The 22750-nt window shown below is 37.5% G+C and overlaps 3 protein-coding genes across 3 annotated transcripts; all 3 read right to left on the bottom strand.

Moving 5' to 3' along the window:
* Nucleotides 1-115: 115 nt before the first annotated feature.
* On the bottom strand, nucleotides 116-3478 carry LOC139780575 (uncharacterized). Its single transcript, XM_071719267.1, has 6 exons — nucleotides 3055-3478; nucleotides 2507-2783; nucleotides 1958-2202; nucleotides 1335-1730; nucleotides 566-777; nucleotides 116-488 (listed from the first exon to the last, which is right to left on the bottom strand). Exons 1-6 carry the CDS (start codon nucleotides 3337-3339, stop codon nucleotides 404-406), a joined length of 1500 nt encoding a protein of 499 aa, XP_071575368.1. The 5' UTR covers nucleotides 3340-3478; the 3' UTR covers nucleotides 116-403.
* Nucleotides 3479-11716: 8238 nt separating this feature from the next.
* On the bottom strand, nucleotides 11717-13922 carry LOC139780570 (uncharacterized). Its single transcript, XM_071719263.1, has 2 exons — nucleotides 13911-13922; nucleotides 11717-13322 (listed from the first exon to the last, which is right to left on the bottom strand). The coding sequence occupies exons 1-2, from the start codon at nucleotides 13920-13922 to the stop codon at nucleotides 11805-11807; spliced, it is 1530 nt and encodes a 509-aa protein (XP_071575364.1). The 3' UTR covers nucleotides 11717-11804.
* A 3267-nt stretch (nucleotides 13923-17189) lies between these two features.
* On the bottom strand, nucleotides 17190-19915 carry LOC139780582 (uncharacterized). The gene is made up of 2 exons (XM_071719279.1): nucleotides 19857-19915; nucleotides 17190-18880 (listed from the first exon to the last, which is right to left on the bottom strand). Exons 1-2 carry the CDS (start codon nucleotides 19866-19868, stop codon nucleotides 17528-17530), a joined length of 1365 nt encoding a protein of 454 aa, XP_071575380.1. The 5' UTR covers nucleotides 19869-19915; the 3' UTR covers nucleotides 17190-17527.
* Between the last annotated feature and the right edge of the window lie 2835 nt (nucleotides 19916-22750).

Raw genomic sequence — 22750 nt, 5'->3', positions numbered from 1 at the left:
GTATCAAGTAAAATTATACCATAATTATTAAAGTTGATAGAATATATGCATAATTAATAAATTCTACACATATTTCTGTATCTTATTTTACAAGTTGGAGGAAAGATATCACCAGTTGTGTTTTTCATTTTAAATTTTATTGAAAAATCGTAAACAAAGTATTTGTCGTTTACTGGACGCGTCTTTACAAACGTAAAAGAGAACAGTATAAAAAGGCTTTTGCATGATCTTCGATGAAAGACTAGATGCGATGACGCCGCCGACCTCTGTTCAAACGACAGATCTTCGATGTCCGTCCTGATACGCCTCGGTCGTCGTATGTGATCGCTAGTAATTAAGTTTTCAAACTGTACTGACCCTTGTGTATATGACATTCGTCAATCGTCATGCCACTTACGGCGATTCATTCGGACTTGCGCTTCTTAAGAGCGAAGTTCACTTTCGACGGGAGAAAGCCCCCTTCCAGCTTTATTGGTCTTTCTCTGTATCTATAACAATATAGTTATGGCAGGTAATTACAGTAATAAGAGGCACTCTGGCATTTTTATTACTCACTCTATCATACCTGGCTATGTCCTGTGCAGCAATGACTTTGCTTGGAATGTATGTGTCAAGTAACGACCTCGGCTCCGAGGGCAAGGAGTGATCTTGCACTTGCAACAAGGCCTGCTCGTCTTCGAAGGAGCCCCGAATAGGTTCCAGATGTGTACTACCGGCTTTGAAGTCATGCGGGGGAAACTGAGGCGGTACGAAATGAGTTTTGGGCTCGTCAGGCACCTGTTCGAAAACACATTGAACAAAGTTATAGTTTCTGCGTTGCGTGAAATGAGACGATGATTAAAAGAGAGCTCTGAGCAAGCGATCCTGCAGGATATTGCAAATATATATTTACAATAAAGAAAGAAAAAAAAATTCTATTATATATTTTAAGTCAGGATGTGATTTATTATTTTTTTCATAAAAAAATATACTACAATTAATACATTAAAATTATTTTCATAAAAAATATACTACATTATTTTATAGAAAACATCATACGTTTCTTTATTGCATTAAAGTAAAAGTGCTAATGGAAAACAAATATCGTAGACGGCATGTAGTAGCGCGGCGACAGAGGTAATTAAACTATGCTAATTAGAAAGCAATGACATCCCGTTAACGATGCTAATTTAAATCTCTAATTATAACTCCGGCGGGTAAAGCGACAGTTATGTAAAACTGTCATTTCCATTACAAAACACCGATTTCTGATAAATGTAACGTAGTCACGCAAGCTATAAATCACGCTGAGTGAAATATCAGTTATGACACCGGAATCTATTACATCTACTAACCTTGATATAGTTCTGCGGCTGGTCCTGGCTGATCTGCTCCTGCAGGACTTCCTTCGGCGCCTCGTGGCCGATTGTCGGTGCGATGTACAGCTGTTGCTGCGTCTGATATTGATTCAACTGTCCGCGAAGGTAGTTATCCTGAATGTAGGCCGGTAGACGAGCGTAAAAATCGCTGTAAGCGGCAGCGGGATCGCTGTAAACTATGCCAGGCTGCGTGTAAACTAATTGCTGCACATACTGCGGCTGCGAAGGCGTGATGTAAGCTTGCGTGTGCAACAGGGTCTTTCCTTGAGCCAGCGACTGCTGGGGTTGCGCGTACAAGGGTGTCGTCAGGCTGGACGAGCTGAGCTTCTTTTTCGGTATACTTGGGACTGCGTAAGTCGATCCTTTCGGCGCCTAAAATATTCACGATCTGACGAGTGAAACAGAAAAGACAGCTCCGATCGTGCGACCAGATTAAATCGATGCTAAAATATTCACGAATCTGTTTACTATGCAGGAAGAAAGTTTAGCGTTTCACTCTTAATCACGATATTGCGACATTATTGCTACATAATCATTTGCACAAAAATGCAATTCACTTAGGAAAGTTACACACATTTGCGGAAATTAAACTTCCTTACCTTGGTCGTGAACGTCACCGGCCCGGCAGTAGAGTAAGGTGGTTGTAAGGGAGGGATCAACTGTTTCTGATTGTACACGGGGGCATATATGGGTATGGAAATTTGTTGAGCCGCGTTGCTGGCTAACTGTAACGGAGGTTGCGCCAATCCGGCACCTTTTAAACCCACCAAAGGATTACTATCCAAGGGATAATAGGGATAATAGGGGAGCAATTGTGTCACCGGTACGTCGATGTAAAGAGGTTCTGCAAAGTAAAAACACATAATTCATTTTTTAATTCTTTTTTCAATAATTATCGAGGCAAATATTTTATTTCTATTAAGTAATTTTATCTTCCTTTCTTCTTTCTTGACAATAGACTTCTAAACACTTATTATATTTTTCTAAATATTTAAATATCGTTACAGCATTTTCATTTTATTGTTAATTTATAATTTTGTAACGTAATTAAAGTATGCTCATATGAATATTATTATTCAAAAAAGTTCTTGAATATAAATTTAAAGAATAGAGAAATATTAGAAGCACTTTATGTTTGTGTCCTTTACCTTTATTGACAGCTTTCGTGTATTTTTCCGTGACTGCTTTCTGTTGAACACTTTGAATGTAGTTGCCCACTGGTATTTCCGGTTGGTAGTTTAATTTCTGAGATTCGAAGGCGATAGGAGCAATGCCTTTGGCTGCTATTTCTACTTGTTGTTGATATCCGCCGTAATATTGTGCCGGCGGAATATTTTGCTGTGGCAGAATTTGGCTCGGCTGTTTATATTGTGCTTCGTGTACAGAGTATTGATTAGGTTGACTGTATTCTTCAGGTGGTACCTCCTAACGATAACAAAACGAAGACGACAAAAGAGTTAATAAACGAAAACAGCATTATTTTATATAGTCGATAGAATTAAATATTGGTATTTTACAGATATAACTATTTTCTTTTTTAATATTATTTTCTACATTATATGCACACATATACTGTATGACAGCATATTATAAAATTTATCTGCTATAAAAATTTTTATATCGGTTATAGGAACGTGACTAAAAGGAAGTAAAAGCTCTTAAAGTTCCGTACTGCAACATTTAATTAATATCTTACGCTATATTTTATATCCTGAAGTCGCTGAGGTGGGATGTACAGTTCGGAATGACTCAAAGTATTATATTGGCTTGGTATTTGATACTGCTGCTGCTGATTGGGCTTGGCGATATATTTCGTCTCATCAGTCCGGATGCTCTCAGGCTTACCCTCCGCCCTCAGATTATCTCTCTCTATATCTTCTAAATTAATTTTCTTCTCGGCATACGCCGCTGTTACCAGCAGACCCAATATTAAATAGATTTTCTGTAATCGAAAGAGAAAGTTAAAATTACTGTCAGTCATCTATTCTCTATTCTGTCCTTTCATTTTCTTTTTTCTTTTTAATTCGTCATCCAATTGTGCATAAACCTTGCAATAATCTATAAGTTTCTAAGTATAAAATTGACTAATGACTTTCGCATGAAATACAAATAGCTTGATTGGCATGTGTCGTGTAAGTAAAAATGTTAATTGCTTTTCTTGACGCATATTAGAAGAGAAATATATCATTATATTTAAACGTGTACTTAGAAAAAACATTAATGATATCAAATTGTGTTGAAAGTTGAACTCAATAAATTTCAAGAAATATGATTCAAGAAAAATCGCGAAATTAACTGCCATGCTTAAGAAATCTTCTTGTCGAGTTCATCATGCAACTACGATGATTTATAAAAACTTAATGCGATCAATTCGTAGACGTACAAAGAAATGTAAGAGGAACAAATTAATAATCCCTAATAAACAATGCGTAATAATAATCGGCCTACGAAGCGATTAGCGATTACGCGCTTTAGCGGTTAATTATTATATTGTGTGTTCACCATTATCGTTTCCGGCAAAAACGTATTTGCACCGGGCACACTTTCACTGCACGTGAAGTTCTGGGTCAAACATCCGGCATGGACCACTCTTATATAGATTGTGTTATCCCGCCACCGGCGGGCGGGCCGCTCCCTCCCTCGTACACGTGTATCGTCACATGCATGCATGTACATTTCTCTCTCTATCTTTTTTTTATCTCTAAACGAATTTTCAGGCATACATTACAGTGTGTCATGTACCGGGAAAAGCTACGCGCTTTTAAAAATTTATAACGGAACTTTGAAATATTACTCCAGCTATTTTTCAATTTAATAGAACGTGTTACTGACGACGGAACGTTTTTTTATTTTGTCGTACAAAAAATTGTTTTCGTACAAAATTTGTTTTATATATTTCTCTAGAAGCAAATCCTTCACACGATAATTTTATTTGTGATATCCTTTTATGGGAATCAATATGAAACTCTGTTACAAAACTCTCTTCTCTCCTCTTTGTTAGCGACGTTGTGCATTTCTTTTCCGTGGCAGTTATATAATGTGCGGTATTATCCCACTAAAATATTGAAGTGGAAACATCTATATAACGGGGGCATACTTACCATGTTGCAAATATATATATTATAAAAAAAATACAGACACGACACAAAGGACTTAGCTCTACTATAAAACCGAATCAGACGTGCGTTCTCTTATATAGCCTTTATCCCTACCAGATGTATCTCCTGTCGAGCTACACTTCACTTCTTGATTAAAGCGTGTGTGATAATCCGTGTCGGTGGTCCACGGAATATAGAATACCATCATGACACGAGTAAAAGTGAAGATATTCCTTAAATTACTTCCTCAATTTTTTTGAGAATATACGACTGGGATCTTATTTCAGAGAAAGACTAACACGTGCCTCGAAAACGCTACATCCCTAAGTTATTTACATCTCACAATAATTATTTTTAAACTTTTGTAATTATTTTCAGAAATAATTGCTTCAGAAATAATGTCAGTGATTGTTACTTTTTAATAAAATATTATGTCAAGTTCATTAGATCTGTGGTATCTGACAAAATTTAAAATATAATTTTATGCATAATTTTATGTGTCGTGTAATACAAAGGAATTTGAAAAATTAAATTATATATTGTATATAAAATACAATATAAAATAAATTAAAATAAAAAAATTATATAATATTAAAATACGTAAATGTGTTTGCATTAAAATATACGGTATATAAAATTACAAATAAAATCCTATCTCGAAATCTGAAGTAAAGTAAAATAGATTATTTAAAGTGTGGACTTTATAAATTTAACGGAAATGTGACTAGAGTTTTGAGCAGAATATTAATTTTTAATTCTCAAATTTTATATCATATGATATTCAAATTAGATAGAAAAATAATGATTAAAATGAAATTAAGTGACGTTAACTGCATGTACATCCTATTCAAGAATATGCCGAGATGCATAATAAGAAGATCATGATTTCATGTAAGTGTGATTAATATTGATTATAAGGAAACGTTAATTTGCTTGGAACGATTCATTTTGCATCCATCAAATAAACGGCGGAAAACTAATCTTTTCGTAGAAAGAAACGCGTCGAAGATGCCGTCTCGTTAGTGCGAGATTAACAGGCGGGAAAAAGTCGATTATTAAAACGCAATCTCCTGGGAACGTGATATATCATTGAGGTGATCAAACCAGAAATGAGCTTCGCGTACTTAATCATTATCGTCATTTCCACGCACGTCGTTCGTGCGATCGCGGTGGTCTCGGCTATCCGATTGCGTTCGACGCGGAATAAAGTGCGTTAAGTGCCTGGTAGTAGCGCTATCGGCACTCATAATCTTCACGTAAATTGCTCCCCAGATTTTTCGAAGCCGTTAAATCGCGCTAATTACCATGCCCAATTATTCGGTTCATTAAACTCCTAATTGGCCGAGTCGGTGCGTTTCAATCGATCTCGCACTAACCACAATTTGCAAATAAAATGTGGAACAGATCAAATAATACAGCTTTACTGATTTACATCCCTATAGAATATAAATTAAATGTACAAATGCGAAAATTATTTTGTATAGCGTTAATATGTACAAAAAGTTTTACGTACGATTACAAATGTTCCCCAACATATCTTTTAATTACAATAACTCTTTCATTTTGTTTTTGTTTAATGATATATTATATAGATTCGATGATATGTAAAGTTTAACGAAAATTATATGCTAAAAGTTAATATTACAAAATTACACTAAATTTCAGTAAATAATAAAATATTATTTTTGAAAGAACTTTAATTAATATTTGATAGAAATTTAATGGAAACTGTTGGAGCTCGTTATTATCCAGGTAAGTAATATTCATCAAAATTCTCGATACAATCTACCGTTTATTAATTCAAGTTCTGCATAATGAGAAACAAGCGCCAACGTCAGTGTCTTCTGCGAACAATAGAGAGAATGATCGATGTGATCTGATAGGAAGTGGCGGTTTCCGATTATTGAACGATATAATGGCATACGGCATACGCACTTGTGGAAAAGTGGATTATTCTCACCACTGCGTGTCTAATAGTTGCATGCAAGATTGAGTTGTGAGATTTGGACATGCGATCTGATTATTTAATTCAAAAGGCGGCGATATATCTTCGGTATTCATACAAATCTGATATGTATTTTACAGTAACTCATTGAAACTTATGCTGGTAATAAGTTATTGGTTATACTAATTTTTACTTTTGTAAAATTTCATATAATTTGTAACATAATTTTAATACAATCACTATTCCGAATTCTTTATGATTTATAAATTGCAGCCAGTATATGTTTGCAAAATATGTATGTTCGATAAATAAATCTCTACAAAATTAATAGGCACAACGCGTAAGTAATTAATCATGCTAATCTCTCACATGTAGAATTTGCTATCTAGTACTTCATTCTGTAAGATCGATGATACGTTCAAGTTCATATTTCTCTTAATTTTCATGATTAGATCTAACAATAAATCATTCTCGTATTAAACGACGTAATTGGTGAAGGTGTTCTCGACTACAGCTCGCGAGATTGTATTAAAATGATGCAAAAAATCGCATTGTACATCAGAACACCTTCCTGCCGTTCATCCGATTGAATTTGAGCGATAACGGTTACCCGACAAGTCATCCGGGCGAACTACCGCTTATCGCGACGGTCGCGTGACGAGGTGTTCCTGAAAATTCCTAAATGGAAAAGCCATCGCTCGCTCGCTCCATTCTGTCGCAGACAATGGGGAAAAGGGCTCCGGATCGAAGAAGCGGAAAGAGAAGGGGGTGGAGAGCGGCTTTTCTTGCATAGATTCCTGACGGGAATGGGTGATCGATGCAGTCGGGAGTCACGGAAGGGAAAGGATCGCGAGGATGGAAAGGAGGTCTCGTAATGACTCGCAATATCTTTGTTGCTCTCTCTTTCTCCCTGTAGAAGTGGAAACGTTCCGCTGTTCGAGTCGCACAAAGGCCCGAGACCCGAGACCCTTTCCTCGGACATACACACCCAGGTGTGTTCCACCTGCTAAAGCGGAAGATAATGATGAGGAAGAGGCTGAAGAGGGGGAGGAGGACCGGGACTTTCTACGGTGGTCATGGGTGTGGATTACAAACCTTATACCGATCGCCCGCTATTGCGTCAAACGACGCTGCACTTGAGACGAATTACCTGCAACCTCGAGTCAGAAAACTTTCTCGGACCGCGCGAAGCCGGCGCCTCCGACAAAACGCGTGCGAAAGGGTGGAGAAAAACGAGGAAGTAAACTAGACTCGTTACATTGACGACGCGCCGCCGCGCCGCCGCGCCGATTGGAACGCAGTTTCTCATATTTACGACGAAGCGACAACAAAAAATGCAAATATTCGACCTTTCCGGCCGATCGCTTTCTCGAATTTGATCATAGCCGGATTCGCCTACGATTAGCTGTCCGTTCGCGATTAGCGCGATCCGTTAAATTTTTTATGCTTGCTCGAATTGACCGTCGCATGTCCGCTTTCGAAATTCACTCGATCGATTATATTATCATTCGCATACGATCATCATTGGCAAGCAACGATCGTCATTTGTATGCGCATCTCTCTCTCTCTCTCATTAAGTGAGGCTGGGAAATTGGCAGATATTAGAAATCCTGAAGTAGTAAAGTATGCTTTCCTAATAAATTCTTTTTTTCTTTTATCTATCTCGAAGACGCTGCAATAAATTAATCGATCGAAATTACTTTTTTTTTTATCATTGTTTAAACTTTTCTCTGAAAGTAAAATAAAGGATAAAAAATCTGCAGCTCTCTCCGATATGCAGAAAAGAATTACGAACAATTTTTTCTATTATTACTATAATATATGTATATAATTCTCTAAGTATCTATAACTCTGCAGTTGTTTTGCATGGCCAAAATTTAGTATTATAATCTTGAATTTAAGATTAGAACTAAATTTATTACGATGTTATGACGGTAATTTATTAACTTAGAAGAGAAAATGCGGAAATATAAACCGGAAATATAAACCGTTTAAAAAAATGCAATAAAAATAATCATCGCACCGCATGCAATCTACTCGTCGGAGTCAGGGAAACCGAGCAAGTAGTACACAATTGCAGAAGAGTGCCAAATAAAGAGTAACACATTTTCTACATAAATTAATCAGAGTGCTATAACATTTTTTTCGATGCAACGTTCTCTGGATCGGAATCTTATCGGAATAATGCAGATAGCTCGGTTGTCGGCTCGCATGACGCGTGACGGCTCATAAACATAAAGAGAAAATAACGCTTACAATAACGGTTACGGCAATGAATGTCCTTACACATGCGTGTGAATATGAGACTTTCTACCACTGTCGCCAAAAGCTGCAGCCTTGTTTATCCGTTTATACAGGCGAGGCGCTTATGCGCTTCGAACTTTCGGGTCGCCGTATATTATCGATCGAGATCGAGTCGCCGCGCGTGAAAGTAACAGGCTTGGTCCATCTGATTTTATTCCAGACCATCAGCGTATGCACGAGCGCGCCGTGAAATGAACGAAATAAAGCAAAACGGGGCGCCGAGCGCAGCTCTCACTCATCTGCCACGATATCCGCATCAAGATTGGCGTCAAGACTTATTGCATTCCGCATGAAACATGCAATTCCGTCAAATTTATTAATTCTATACATACAACCGGGTGTTACAGGAGATGAAAAAGAAATTTGCATTAGTTCCCTAATTTTAGATATGTAATTAAACATGTTCGAAGAAATATTTTACAATATTAGTTGGACCTTCACTTCCAGATATTTTTACAAATTCTCATCAGGAAGAAAGATACGAGAATGAACTAAAGAAAGATATGGATGACCGAGTACTCATATATGAGCGGCGTAGTTTCGTGAAACTTAAAAGGAAATAGTGAACGTTTCTTATCTCATTCACACGGTCTATCGACGTGCCGGTTCAAGCAGACCGGTTACGAGACCTTGCTTCCGCTTTCCATCGCGGCCGGCGCGCCTCATCCGGTAGATCTACCGGACATTTGCCGTGATCCGGATTTCTTCCGTTTTTCCAGCGCCGCGGCCGTGATTCCATGTTAAGACGATACCGTACAAAAAGACGGAAAATCTTAAACGTTCAATTAGCGCCGCGCTAAATAAAGGACGTGCGGAGCAACGGCGCGCAGAAAAGCTCATAACGAAATTAATTGGCGAGCGCGGAATTAATTAGAGACGGGGGATTCATCACCGGTAGAGAAAAGGCAGCGCGCCGTCCCATATTCTCATAGAATTTCAAGATAAAGCAGTCACATCGTCCATCGTCGCGGTGCATCTGTAATTTACATCGGTTTCTTTCATATATTAACTTTCTACAATTATCTAAAACGGTGAGGACAATATATTATTATGTAGTTTTAGATTTATCTATTTACTTAGTGATAATTGATTGATTTTAGACGATCTAAGTAAGTTGTGCCAGAATCAAATAGAAATCTAATGTTAAGTATCGCGTATATAAAAAATACTTGAATAATCAGAATACACGTATATAAAAGATATATACTATTAAAATGTGCACATAAATAAAACTGTATAATATATATGCAGTTATATAAATAATTCTATGTCAAAATCAGACGCGAGTTATATAGATCGTTTAAAATAAACTTTAAACATTTATGTTTAATAATAAATGCGCTATGTTTAGGAAACAAACATAAAATTTATCATTGTTCGCAACATGCCGATACATAGAAATAGGAAATAAGAGCTTTCTATTGTACATGTTTTAATTATGTGGCGCGTAAAGCATATTATCTTAATGATATGGTAAACCTTTAAAATTGCCTCGTCCGTGTAAATTTCCGCGTCTTAATCCGCCAGATTTTCACGTACATCGCAGTTTGTGATGACGTGTATATAATTACGTTGAAAGGAACACGGTAGAAAAGAAGCAGGAAGCTGTCGCTCATCGAACGAAAGTAAAGTACGAAAATAAACACAAAAGGGAAACCGGTTCGCAGTACTTACACCGAAGAGAAAGGAGTGCAAACGTCAAAGGCAGCATAAAGGATCGTTTATTATAATATTAGTGACTAAAACGCGTATTTAAAATATATGTATATAGGTCGTAAAGTGTTAAATAGGATCCTCATTGTCGGATCAGAGCGGATCAGGTCCAATGCGACAATGTGACTTTTTGCTCTAAAAAAGACTCGCTGTGCAATGCTAAAAGGCTTTTGCAAAACAGGTACAGGTTTCGCGTTCTTTTCACGCGTCTCGTAAATTTTAAAAGATTAACATCTCTCGCTCGCGTTTTCGCGGTACCATAAAAGCGACAGTCGCCGCTCACATGAGAGAAAGAAAGTATCAAGCTGGATCGAAGAGATGATATAAGTAATCGTATTAAGGAGCAATCTTGTGCATACCTATGAGCATGCCTTTCATTTAGCGATTGATGCTAAAATAAATCATTCGGAACGTTAGCGCCTGTTAGGTTGTCAAGTTTTTATTTTTTGACTTGCAGCTATCAATATTGTTAGACGGATAATATTGATTTAAAAACAGATTTTGTTTAACTTAGTGAATTAGGGAGTGAAAGTGTATATATATGAAATGTACAAGCGTGTTTTTTTCTTTTTTGCAATATAAAGAAAGAAATCGTTATAATTAACTCGTAATTTTCTTATTAGATACAAAAGAACATAACACGGCACATAAATATAAAAATTTTATAATATACAGAAGAATACTCATTTATAAGGAGATTTAATTATGGGATTGATGCTTTAAGTAAAATTGGAATAGACAAAGATGTTACGAAAAATTGCAATATATCAAGCAAAATTTAATATTATTTCAAATTATTTACATAATTTTTATTTATAAAAGCATTTAAATAGTCATATTTTACAACAATACTTTTATTTACAATTCAACTTTGAATTTTAAACCTTGTGATTTTAAGTAATTCAGACATTTACTCACAACTCTATAGATTAAAAATCATTAACTCCATAAGAATGTTTTATTACTCATATTATCTATTGATACGTCAAATCAAAAGAATGGATTGAAAATGAAGGTAGATGAATTTCATTATATTTTAAATTATAAAGGAAATTTATTTTATAGTCTTATACTATATAACAAAAAATTAATATTTTTATTTGTAATTTTGGAATTTAACTAAGGGTAAAATAATTAACATAAAACATATAATATAATAAATTGATCGCAAAATCTTAACTTAACTCTTTTTGTAAATAATTGGTACAATAATAAATATAAAAACAGTGTTTGATATCCGAGATGCTCTATACAATTAATTACTTAATTTGCTAGGACTAAAAGAAGCCGCGTCAATTCAACAACAAGAAGAAAATAACAAGAAAAAAACAGTACATCTTATGTGTAATAGCACCAGTTCTTCAGTTTGATTGCGTTTGCTGTATTTTATCCTTTATATTGTTTAGTTCCAAAAGTGCCGCTGTTAGTATTGGTCTCATCTAGCTGCGGCTGCTGCACCTGATCCGACTCGTAAGCGGAGTACTGATAACTGTGCAATCGAGGTGTCTGAGGAGCGACAGCGAAACCTTCACTCTGATAAGAGCCCGGCTGACTCTGATACGTCCCGTAATTCTGTTCCTGCTTGTTGCCGGACTGACTGTAAGTGCCGCCGTAACTCTGCGACGCGTCATAATTGCCGTATTTGACAGATTGACCTGCCGATTGACTGCTGCTCACGCGAGCGCGATGATTGTTACTTTCGGGCGATATGTACGACGCTGCTTGAGAATGATTCCGCGACGCCGGCTTATTTTGTGCGTAAGCGTTCGAGTACTTTGCATTCTTACTCGGGGCTCTCTGAGACGACGCGCCCTGCTGCTTCGTTTGTTCCCCATTGACTTTGGCGATTCCGACGGAATCGATCACGTAGGTGACACCGCCGGTTTTGCTCCTCGCGTCTGAAAGAGTCATGTACGACGGCGCGTTTGGATTGTAAGCACCCTGGTTCTCGTACGATCCATCATTGGGATAGTTCAGGGTGTCCCTGCTAGTCTCATAGGAGCGACCGGATTGCTGTCGCGCGTTCTGCGCCAGTAGATCGGCCAACGCCTGACTAGTCATCTGCTCAACCTGCTGAGCCCTGACGTACGCAGTGGGCAGCGGATAATCCGGACTTACAGACTGCTCCCCTACGTTGATGACTCCATACGTCGTCCTCGGCAAGGAAATCGGCAGATTTTTCACTTGAACTTCCGCGAGTTGGTTGTACGGACTGGCCAATTTGTACGTGCTGGATTGCACGTCGAGGTCCCGCGAGTTTCCGGCTATGTAGTTTCCGCCGTCCACGAACTGAGGCGCGTTTTGGCTCGTCCCGTCCTCTTTCACTCTCTCGCCCTTTTTATCCGCGTCCTGCTTATCGCCCTCCGCAACGGGAACTTGCGATGTCTCGCGATAGTCGACCCCTGACGACGACGACGACGGCGGCGGCGGCGGCGGCGGCGGTGGCAGGAACAGGGCGTGAGTGAAGTAATGAGGGTAGTAATAGGGCGGCTGGTAGTAATAGTTTGGATACGACGGCACTGGATACGACGCCGGATTCACCGCGTACGAGGCGGGATATGAATTATAGGCGGGATACGGCACGTTAGCGTAGACATAGGCCTCGCCGCTGTTGTGGTACGAGGGATAGACGTATGAGGGTGTGCTGTTTGTGAGATACGGATTATAATCGGGATAAGAAGAAGCCCTTTGGTAATTGCTGCTGTAGCTGGAGCTGTAGGTGTCCTTGGCGTCGACTTTCGGCGCGTAGAGTTCCGATGTTAATTGAGAGTTTGCTTCTCCCTCGGTGCCTCGCTTGAATAGTTTAAGGCTGTAAGGGTAGATCGGATGTATCGGTAGAAATGGCTCGTCATTAGGATTCTGTGGCCGAGCGAAAATTGCTGGTGACAGCAAGCAGAGCAGTATCTGTAATTAAACATTTGTATTCATATATTTAATAAAATACAATTGCCAATTTTATATACAATTATAACAATTAAAAATAAATTATATACATATATATATATATATTTTTTTATTGTTGCATTAGTAAAAGATACCATTACAATTATTTTGTAATATCTATCAATTATATAATTAATATAAGTATTATATAATTATGTGCAAAAATAGAATTCTTAGTATTTGTTATTATAATATAATCAATATGTGAAAAAATACATTTAAATAATAATATCATATTTATATGCAAGTTCTATTTCTTTGTTAATAAATTTAAAGTACTTTTTATCATATTATAATTGGTTTGATGCATATACATATATACAATAAAAACGAAAACTCTCGGAACAAAAATAGAAATATATATCATTAAATTTAAAAGCATTTTAAAACATAAAGTTTCCTTAAAATACCTGTCTATAATTAGACCGTGTAAAAAGAATCAGACACCACGTTTAATTAGCATTAAATACAATAGCATTAAATAAAATACGGAATCTTTTACATTTAATTAACAAATTTATTACAATTAATATAACAGTTTATACTAACCAGTCGTTCCATCTCCGCTGCAGTTCACCTGTTGCCGTCGGAGGTTGGCTACGAAGCTATGCTTTCTTCCGTCGTTTAATCGTTATTTTATCCGGCACCTTGTCCACACTAGCAATTTTGCAGATCAGACCAACGCGACGGTCCCACCTTCAATGACACATCGGCCGACATTGAATTTCTCCTTTATACCCGGCCACCGGAAAAATTGCGGAAACTAGTTTAACATTTCTCTGCTCTTACATGTAGGCAACTGGAAGTGATAGTGCACGCTTCGACGGCGCAGTGAAAATGTATAGAATGCCGTTCGATCGCCGTCAAATGGCGAATGTGACAGGCTGATCCGTCATTACCCGGTAGTGCAATAGATATCGGGCTATCGTGTATCTTCTACCGGACATTTTGAGGAAACGAGCAAAATGTCTGTGTCCTCCCAGCGAGACAAACGATTATTAAGTAATTATTAGCTAAGCTACTGTGACGATATGTAACCAACATTTTTGCCGACCATTGAAACATATTTGACAACGCATGATTTTCGCGAAAGTCCGGGTTGGACTGACTAAAAGTAACCGGTCGGAAAACAAGACGATGGCCGCTCAAGATCGAACGAACCAGGAAGTGGAGCGCCCTCCGGCATCCTCAAGCAGGATCTTTCCAATCTCGCTCGAACAACGCCTTTCGCGATGACGCTCTCGTGCCTTTTGAAAACGTCGATTTATTTTACTTTCACCCATGCGCCGTCTCCCATCAGCGAATATCTTTATCAGGCAAATCACATCCGTGATAACAACATTTGATATGGACGATTGCGTCCTCGCGATATCCGGGAAAATGTAATTCTTGGTGTCGTTATCGATTTCTCTTAATTCAGATAAAGATACAAGTGCCAAGTTTTTACTTGTTTCGTGTACCAAATAAATATATATCTTTAATATAATGTGAATGGGATGAACCTGTTTTAGAGTTTTATGATAAATAATATTAATATGTATATTAACATATATGGTTTAATTCTTCTAAATTTTTATTAAATGTTTATTAAAAATGCGAAAGATTTTTTTTCAGAAACCGATTTTAAAAAATTAGCACGAGTGAATTTAAAAAAATCTTACATTACATATCGTCGTTACTCAACTACAAACTCCATCTTCTTATAAGTTTAAAATTCTATCGCAACAAAAATATCCCTTTATTGCTAACTGCTACATTACCTCTCGCACATACTCGAATCTCGTTCAATTACTTCATTGGAAAAAAGGTCTCGTGTTACAGGTCGGTACGTCACGAAAGTGAATCTCCCAGTCGCCTGACAGGCTGGACACTCGCAAGTCCGAGATCAAGTCAGAGATGCGTGACGGGGTCCACCCGGGAGAACGCCTTCGCGAAGAGTAAGAGCGAACTTTTCCCGCTCTCGCCATGTCGGGCATGAGAGTGAGAGAAGCCCGAGCGTGTCTCTCGCAAAACCAGTCAGAAAATAGTGAAACGTTTGCGTTTTCTATATTTGCGAGATACCCTGATTGGGTTGGGCAACGCGTGGGGGACGTCATACATCTCGGATTACACATCCGAGAAGCCAGGTCATACGTGCGGCTCTCTCGTGTCATGTCACGTCGTGCCGTGCGGCCCTCGCGGCGTGCGTATATACATACACGTGTTCAGTGCATACGAGCAGAAATTGGGTCAGATGCGCGAAAGAATTAACGCGCGATCGGAGCGACTAACTAAAGTCGCTTTCTTACGCGGTCAATCTCGTTGGCCGTGTAATCATGTAAAAAACTCGATTAACGAAAACAACCGATCACTTTGCCGTGCAAATTGTTGATTGATAGATCGCGATTTCCACGATCTATTAATCAGCCTGATATTTAATCGGGCGTAGTATTATTTATATAACGTTAAAATTAAATATATTAAATTAAATTAAACTATGCTAATGTTTCACATAACGTTTAAAAACATATTTAATCTATTATAAATTGTTTTATAATTTCTTTAATTTATAAAATATATGAGATCAATATAAATCAAGTAGAGAGATAAGGCTGTAAAATAAAAATATTTAATTAGTAATTATTTTCCTAATTTTATAAATATTAATAATTATAATTTTGTTATTTATTATTTTAAATAAAACGATATATTGAGCTTCATGTGTAACACTTTCGGTACGTAATATAAGCTAACAGGATATATTATTTTTTTGCTTATTATTTTATTATGTTGCATAATTTCACTTTTAATGCTAGTTATATTAGTGCTATCTATACACGTATGTAATATCAGAAAAAACGAAATTATACATTACATTATCAATTCCTACGTGCATTTACGTTAAACCCGTCCAATAAATCTAACCAGCCAACGTTTCTGCCGGTAATCACTTTCCCAAATAAATATATAAAGGTTTAGAAAGGTATCTCTTACTCACCCCGACCCGTCTCGGCCTTGGAGTAAAAGCGATCCCGTTTCTGTCCGTTGGGCGGACTTGTGCTTTTATTATGTTTCGTGTATGGTTATACCGTTGCCGTTCGTGCGGTCAATAACTTTCACAGTAACGCCGCGGATAAAAGCAGAAGAAGCAGCACCACAGTCGTTGCCAGATACATCAATTATTCCGACGGACAACAATGCCCACGACAGAATTCATTCAAGTGTTTTTCGATACGGGTATTACCTTCCATCGCGCGTGTCGAATCAATTATCTACTATTTGCGAAAATAGACTTGTAAACACGTGCGAAAGTAAACCAGCGCTCTATATAATTTAATTGCAACTGATTTAATTGCAATTAATTAAGATAATTAGGATCATAATTTATATTATTCTTGTCGATCTCGTGATACACTTTCACTTTTCCGATCTCTTTGATCATCTCAATTATAGTGCGTGATGTTTAATCATCATTCATCATTAAGAGGCGAAACATTGGCGCATCTACGCGCGCCGCACGCAATGTGCAACATGAAGGCGAAATTTAATGGCAATATTCTTCGCGACTTGAGAAACTCGAATTTGAATTTTTACTATTCGAGATTTATGAGCGGTCGATCGTAAATATCGCTAAATTAATTACCGATCGTTAATTATCGATATCGCTGTCACGATCAGTTTTGAAGACTTAAAGTGGGTTTTCTGGTGTGCGTTGGAAAATCAACTCATTTATTACAAAAGAGATATAAAACTATGTAACAAAAAATCACAATTATCAGTGATAAGGGATAACAGGAAGGAATATACTACAACATCTGTCAGAGATATAAATACAGATAACAATTTAAGTACGATTACAGTACAGATTTCTATTGCTATATAAATCGTACAATAGAAAATTTAAATATATGTATAAAAGTAGAGAAATATATATAAGTGTATATTTCTCTACTTTTACTCTCAACAACATACGTGGTCTCCTACCTTGAAAATACTATTGCTACTTTTCATGGCAAGATCGAGTCAGCATAAGATTAGGTAATTATTAATTTCAAATTTACGACGCATTTGGCGTTTAATTACCCGTTCGTCACGAGACCCAAACACGGATCTTGTAATTATAATCCTAAGCCGTTATCGAATCCTGGCAATGTGACAAGACATAGAAAAATTTACAAAACGTATTATTAATGTTTTCCATTTGGAACCGAGTACGAGATCGTGTCATACTTCGCGCTACCCACATTGTAAAATTTCGTTTCTGGAGCGTATCCGAGATATCTCGGACTTACGCTGGCGTAAGCTCCGTGCGAGTCCGCGGGCGTCCCGTGGGAGCTAGATGAGCTATAATACATGGGCGTATAACCATGGCTTCCGGTGTGAATTACAATAGGGCTGGAACCGGCCCCCGCGTAGTTCGAACTGACGGAGTAGGCACCGCCGCCGGGATAAGCGGAACCGGAAGAGCCTCCGTGGCTGATACTCGGTGTCGCGTAGGAGACGCTGGGGCTGGAGTAGCTGGAGCTGCTGCTAGACGAATGGGACGGCAAGTAATTCGTGTGTGAGATAGCGTTGGACGATGCCGAGTTCGAGTAAGATCCCGAGGCAATCGGTAGCTCGTAGTTGGAACCGCCGGATGATACGCTCGAGAATCCGGGGTGAGTGCTGGCGGAGCCATAAGATCCTGAAGAACCGGGATAACTGGATGATCCAGCACTGGACGACAACGCGGAGATTCCATGAGACCCGGAACTAATTGGAAGAGCGTACATAGATGATGCTCCGTGAATGCCCGACGTTGGGAAACTGTAACTGGGGGAACCACTGTGTGAACCACTGGCGATAATCAAACCGCCTGTTACAGCGTGCGAAGGACTCGAGGATGCGGAGTGAACAGGAAGACTGTAACTGGACGAAGAGCCTGAGGAAAGACCATGCTGCGGTGCCAGAACGATTTGAAAACCAAGGTTAGATGTCCCTCCGTTGCTGTAAGCCGAGAGTCCGTGACCGCCGGAAGCGTAGACCGGCGCGCTGCTCGACGAGCTGGAGCCGGAAGTGCTCGCGCCACCGCCGCCGCCACCGCCACCGTGGATTCCGAAGGTAACGGGACCGGTTTTCGCTGGAGCGAAGAGTCCGTTGCTACTTCCGCCGCTTCCTAGATTCGCTATGCTGGGCACGGAGTAGGTACTCTGAGCCGAGTGTCCGCCCAAAGAGACACTCTGGTGACTCAGGCCGTGGCTCAATCCGGGCGATTGGTATCCGGATCCGAGACTGAGACCACTGGACGACGCTAAGGAATATCCGTGGCCGATGGAACCGCCCGAGTTGAGGAGGCCACCGTGCCCCAGAGATCCATAGCCACCAGACGATCCACTTATCTCGTAACTCGCGTGAACGGGAGCCGAATAAGAGGAGGAAGATTCCGACGGGAAAGTCACCGAGTGATCGTTGGTGCCGCGCTTGTCCTTCGGCTGCAATAGAAGTCGAGACGGCAGATTTTCATTGCAGTAGACCCCGCAGGCGAAAGCCACCAGAAACACCTACGCGATCAGATCAGTTATTATCGCACTTCTTCGTACATCACTTTCTAGGGTGACCCACTTTCATGGGCTTGATCGGTTTGCGTGAAAGTAGGATACAAAATTGTTTTGGCCAATTACCCGAATTATAATTAAACTGCTTAAGCTATGAATAGTCGTATTAATTGAACAAAAAGCAGATCAATTCTAATTAGTCAGCGGAGTATATGGATATTAATTGAATGACCAATCACATAATTATGCAGTGTTAGAATTAATAGTCGATTATTAATGTGATATGTAACCTAACAATGGTTAGATGAGCAGTTACATAATAACTACATTGTAATAATTAGTGTTATTATTACTTAGTTTAATATTCGTAGGAGAGTATTTAATTACAGTTTGAACTAGATAGATTCAAGCGCTTTAAATTTAACATTAAATTTATAAAATTTTATGTAGTATATAGATTTTAAGTAATATAATAGGTAATTAATAAGTTTAACTCAATTCTCTCTCAGTTCCTCTATAACTAGAGATTATGGATAATATATACATATAATTAATAATTATTAAAAAGTGTTAAAAGATCTAAGAAGCTATAAGTTATATACATAATTAAATTTATTATAATACTTAATAAATAAATTATAATACACAAATGGTTTTATTATAATAATAATTTTACGCAAATGATATTTTTGTGTAAACTGTTTGCTATAAATTTTAATTTTAAGAGCCTAATTTCTTGTAAGCTTTCACAAGCTTTAATATTAAACTTTATAATTTCTAAATATTTACTTATCTGAATATTTATTAATAAATAAAAAGTTTCAATGATTACATCGACTTTGTTAAACACTTTGTACGCAAAAAATAGTAATTTTACGGACATAATACGTATAAAACACACACGGAAATAGAACACTGATTGGTATAGACAGAAATTAAAGCTGTAAATTGTCGCGAACACTCGTGAAGATGTGATACTTACAATAAACCGCATGCTTGATGAAATGCGGTTGCTCTTGTAACTTTCCCGTAACTTGGTAGCAGCCAGTGGTCGAATGATATTATGGTCTCTGGTGCCATTGCTAGCAAGAAGAAAGGTTTTATACATGGATCCCCTCTCATACGGCAAAAGAAAGGTCTAGGTGAAGGTAAGGCTCCCCGCGCGCTGATATGTCGAGCGCGTCGCATCGTCGCCGTTTGGCACAGATAGTAGTCAACGGCGACGCGGGAAATACTCGCGTGTGTTTTGCAAATCAGATCTCACCTATGGGTGAAAAGCGAGCCCATTCAATCCTCCTCCGCAATATTTTCCTCGCCAAATAGAAGAAACTACAACATCCTCTTGAAGAAATTCACAACCTGTCTAAAAAAATGAAGAAAAAAGAGGAACCCGAAACTCATTGGCGAACAGTGTCAACCGAGTGGACACATAAAGGATTCGAAAAGATTTATCGCTTCTCTTGCGTAACAAATTAAAATTTTGTCCCCTTATTTCTTGTTACCCCTACTTGCAAAGCGTTTCGAGAAAGTACCTAAAGGTGAACTACCTACTGTACTTCCTGTTCGGGATATTTTCAATTACAGGCTCTTTTGTATTCTTCCTTGTATATTTCCATACGCGATATCGTGCAATCCTAATCAAGACAATCTCGGAAGGCCAGCGGTAGTAGGATACGCTAAGCCGTTTTTAATTACCACACTCTTGCAGAACTGGCGATCTATAATTTCAATGCGATAAGAGTTACTATGGTGTAGAGTCACTCTATTCCACTTTTTCTCCAAGATATTTTATTTCGTTTTATTCTTCAGTGCAATTAATTACTGTAGACAGGCGGAAGCACTGTCTGGTCAAGCATCGAGAGAAAACGCTATTATTTGCCCGAATCACAGGAAAATATATCTAAATCATTTTGCATTCTTCACTTTCGATTTGAACTCGCAAGAGATGCATCAAATCCAAAGAAAGTAAATACAACATTTAAATCGTCCAGGCGTGTGCCGTTATTACTCATAAATCCTAGCAATTATTTCTATTAATTACGCTTAGTGAAAGGCAAAATGATAATAGTTATAAATGATTATATTATGATTTTGTATTTTAGAAATCTACTTTTCCGGTATTCTTAATTCCGGTATAATTCTTGTCCAAATTTTAATTATTTATTTATTCTTCTGGATATTTAATTTCTGGTAATGTTTCTTTCATGCATTAAACTCTATCAGCGTGTAGCTTTCTGAAACGTTTATAACTGCCGTTTTCACGGCTCACGTCAAACTGATAAGAAACACTGTTAAACAAATTATTGCGTTTAAAAGAAAAAGCATTTTTGTGTGCGTGCATTTACTCAATTTATCTTTAGCATACTCATTTTTTAATTAAATTTTAAATCTCTTTATCAACTTATTGAAATTCAGTTGTCTTGTGTCGCAAAATGCAAAAACTAGGTGTATCTAATTGTAAGAAAGAGATACAGCAAAAAATAAAATAGATCTGTTGATCCCATTATTTATTTTATTGTAAAAGTTAAAGTCAAATCCCTGCTGTGCATTTTAAGCAAAACAAAGCAAAATATTTAACAAAATTTTAAAGTTTCTTATATTTGCTACGTATTTAGTATCTGCCTTCAGTATTAAACATTTCCTTCCGTGTTCTGGATCTAGAGAAATAGAGAGAACTTTATCTTACAATTAATATCGATTGCAAGAAAGTGTAAGATAAACATCTCGCAACATCAAGTATTATGCTTGCAAGTTAGCTTCGTTCATCAGTTTTTACAAAGAACTAGAACGTGAAAGATGTTGACCCTCGCTGACAAATATTTTCGAACCGCGCGTATGAAAAAAGATGAGCTACCGCCATGTATTGAAAGCTGATCGATATTCGAAAGTAAAATGAACGTTTAGGGAAATTAATGAAAAAGTTACCACATCTTGTTCCTCGTTTTTGCGCCTTTGTATAATAAACATATCATCGTACATACAGAAATGAACGCAGCCATAAGAAGATAATTGTGACCATTCTCTCAGCGAATCATATAGCAATACATCTAACTTCTTCCAACATGCTAAATTATAGCATCTGAAAACATTCGATCGTTTTACTTTCACTAGCAAGATGAAGAAAGAGACTGTTGCTTACGGCTATCATCCAATTGAAAAGGCAAGGAATTACGAGAATTCTTAAGACAATCGTCGCGGACTACTTCCGCGAAAGAGAGATAGAAGATAAGAAAAATAAGGATAACGAGTTGATAGTGCCTCAGTTTTAATTTCGATAAAATTATATTTAAAATGTATGCAATTATTTTATGTCATTTTTATAATTTTTTCTAATATGGATATTAGTTTAGTATCTTATTTATCCAAATGCTAATTTCAACTTATATGTTTGCTAAGATTTACAATGCGGCGACTGTAAATATTGTATATATTTATGCAAGCTTATTAACATTTATATATGTACATGCAAATATATCATCAATGTTAATTAATAACCGCAAATAAAATTTGTGATGTAGATAGCTGCACCGAAAACTGCTTTGCCTTATCTTTATACAGTGCATATCTATGCGTAATATAGTATCCTTAAACGTCAGATATTATCGCACCTTTCGTGTGCTGCGAATAATATACCTGTCACGCCGTTAACATCTTGATAAGAGCTAAGTATAGTGCACGTGTATTATTGTGTAAGACACGCATTAAAACGAAGCATTAAAGACAATGTTCCGCACAAACAAGGAAATGCTCAGATTTTGTTAGTAATATTAGTTCTCTACGCTTAAATTGAAATTAAATTAAATTAAATTAAATTAGATAGATAAATTTATTAATCCCCTTGAGAATTATATACATTTCTAAATTAAATTAAATTTA

This window comes from Temnothorax nylanderi, unplaced genomic scaffold (assembly GCF_030848795.1).
Source record: "Temnothorax nylanderi isolate EJ_2023f unplaced genomic scaffold, tnyl_v1.0 TNYL_tig0285_pilon, whole genome shotgun sequence".
NCBI lineage: Eukaryota > Metazoa > Arthropoda > Insecta > Hymenoptera > Formicidae > Temnothorax > Temnothorax nylanderi.
This window is presented reverse-complemented; position numbering and strand designations above follow the sequence as displayed.

Excerpts from the sequence above, each read along its gene's own strand:
- LOC139780575 (XM_071719267.1), bottom strand. The coding sequence starts at position 3,339 with ATGACTGACAGTAATTTTAACTTTCTCTTTCGATTACAGAAAATCTAT. Across the intron at positions 2,784-3,054 it reads TTCAGGATATAAAATATAGC|GAGGTACCACCTGAAGAATA; the intron begins GTAAGATATTAA and ends TGTTATCGTTAG. Across the intron at positions 778-1,334 it reads AGCCGCAGAACTATATCAAG|GTGCCTGACGAGCCCAAAAC; the intron begins GTTAGTAGATGT and ends GTTTTCGAACAG.